At 32.1% G+C, this 1,848-nt stretch overlaps 1 protein-coding gene across 1 annotated transcript; it reads left to right on the forward strand.

Moving 5' to 3' along the window:
* Positions 1-361: 361 nt before the first annotated feature.
* Positions 362-1,767, forward strand: LOC121966287 (serine/threonine-protein kinase N1-like; the record flags this gene model as incomplete). Its single annotated transcript, XM_042516392.1, has 4 exons — positions 362-497; positions 1,387-1,439; positions 1,532-1,589; positions 1,676-1,767. Coding segments are annotated over 4 exons (339 nt in total), but the record flags the coding sequence as incomplete, so codon positions are not given.
* Positions 1,768-1,848: the final 81 nt, after the last annotated feature.

Below are 1,848 nucleotides of genomic sequence, written 5' to 3' on the forward strand. Positions count from 1 at the left end.
ATAAAATAAAATAAAATAAAATGAAAATTTTAAATTAAATTATTGTACTGCACATGGACACCGTAACTCTGGGAAAAAGTTGCAGACAGGCCAGACGTGGAAACAAATAAAATAAAATTAAATATTGAAGAAATTAAATTAATTAAACAATAAAAGTCAAAATGGTAAAAGTTCATAAAAAGCATTAAACAAGTGTAAAAACATAATGTTTGATCAAAATAATTTGAAGGTGGAATTAATTAAAGCAAGGGCATAAAAACGGGTCTTGATGGTTCTGAAGCATCAACACTGAAAACACTCTGCTACAAGTAAAAGTCCTGAAAATGTTTTTTTTTGTTGTTTTGTGTTTGTTTACCTGCAGCGAAGCTCCAGAGATCAGACTGAGCGTCACTGAGGATCAGCCGTCTCCCACCAGCCTCGACCAGGGAGACGGCGCTCCCAACATCATCAGCACAGCTCGCAAAACCCCGTCTGTGACCGCATCGCAAGAAAAACTGGTAAATTATGATTTATAAACCTGCCAGACAGAACATGTCACAAAATTTTATTTTTTTTCTCTCTTCTTTTATCCAAAGTGACTTTGAAAGAGATAAACAATAGCAAAAGATGAACCCTTTGAAACATGAGCAAACTGGCTTCAATTCTTTCAAAAGCATCATGAGAAGCAATCAGCAACTTAGAAAGAAATGACAGAAAAAAAGCTTTAAAATAAACATAAAAGACAAGAAGAAACTAGAAAAAAACGAGAAAAGAAAATTACATTGAAAAGTGCCAAAAACAAGAAGGAAATGAAAATGAAAATTTTATGTTTCTTTCTGTAACATTATTTATTATTTATTTGAAATATACAATTTTAACTTAGGGTTAGGGTTAGGGTTAGGGTTAGGGTTAGGGTTAGGGTAAACCCAAACCTAACCCTATAAATATAGTTTTATGGACATTTTTCCTTTTTCCCCCCTTTTTTGCAGTTTGTGGAACTTTTCTTGCCTTTGAAATCTGAGCAAATTGCCTGATTTTTTCTTAAAACTCACTTAAGAAGAAATTACCCAAAAATTAACCAAAATAACTTAAAAAAGAAAAGAAAATTACATTTAAAAAGTGATAAAAAAACAAATATTCTGTGAAATAATTTAACAATAAATAATTTAACAATTCTCATGATTAGAAGTAAATATAATAAATATATTTTTAGAAGTTTTTTTAGCTTTTATAAGAATTCTTTTCAATTTTGACAACATTTCTTGCCAAGTTGCTCATTGCACAATAAAACTGGTGTTGGTCCATGTGTTAAAGGGTTAAATATGCAACATTATAAGCAATATTATGACAACATAAAGACATCACAGCACAAGACTGACAGAAAATATTCCTTCTCTCTGTTTGCAGTCGTCCATAAACAACACAGAAGGAAGTGAAGATCAGCCCGTATCTGCGCTGAAGTACACACACAAATACTGTTTTTATATACCCCAAATATAAAGAGCGAAGCGTCGCCTTTATTTTATATTTTTGTCTCTTTTTTTCTCAAAAGGATGCAGATGGATGACTTCAAATACATGTCAGTTCTGGGCAGAGGACACTTTGGGAAGGTAACTGTTTAAAAGTATTATTAAAAAAACTTCTTGTTGTGTTTTTTTGTACTCACCAGTTTGGTTGTGAATGTTTTCTGTTTTAGGTCCTGCTGGCAGAGTTTAAGAAGACGGGAAAACTGTACGCCATCAAAGCCTTGAAGAAAAGAGACATCGTGACCCGTGATGAAGTGGACAGGTGTGTGTCTGTGTGTGTATATATTTGGATCAAAACAATATAAGAAAAAACAATTAATTTGAATGGAAATTATGTATTATA

Source organism: Plectropomus leopardus, unplaced genomic scaffold (assembly GCF_008729295.1).
Source record: "Plectropomus leopardus isolate mb unplaced genomic scaffold, YSFRI_Pleo_2.0 unplaced_scaffold23866, whole genome shotgun sequence".
Lineage (NCBI taxonomy): Eukaryota > Metazoa > Chordata > Actinopteri > Perciformes > Serranidae > Plectropomus > Plectropomus leopardus.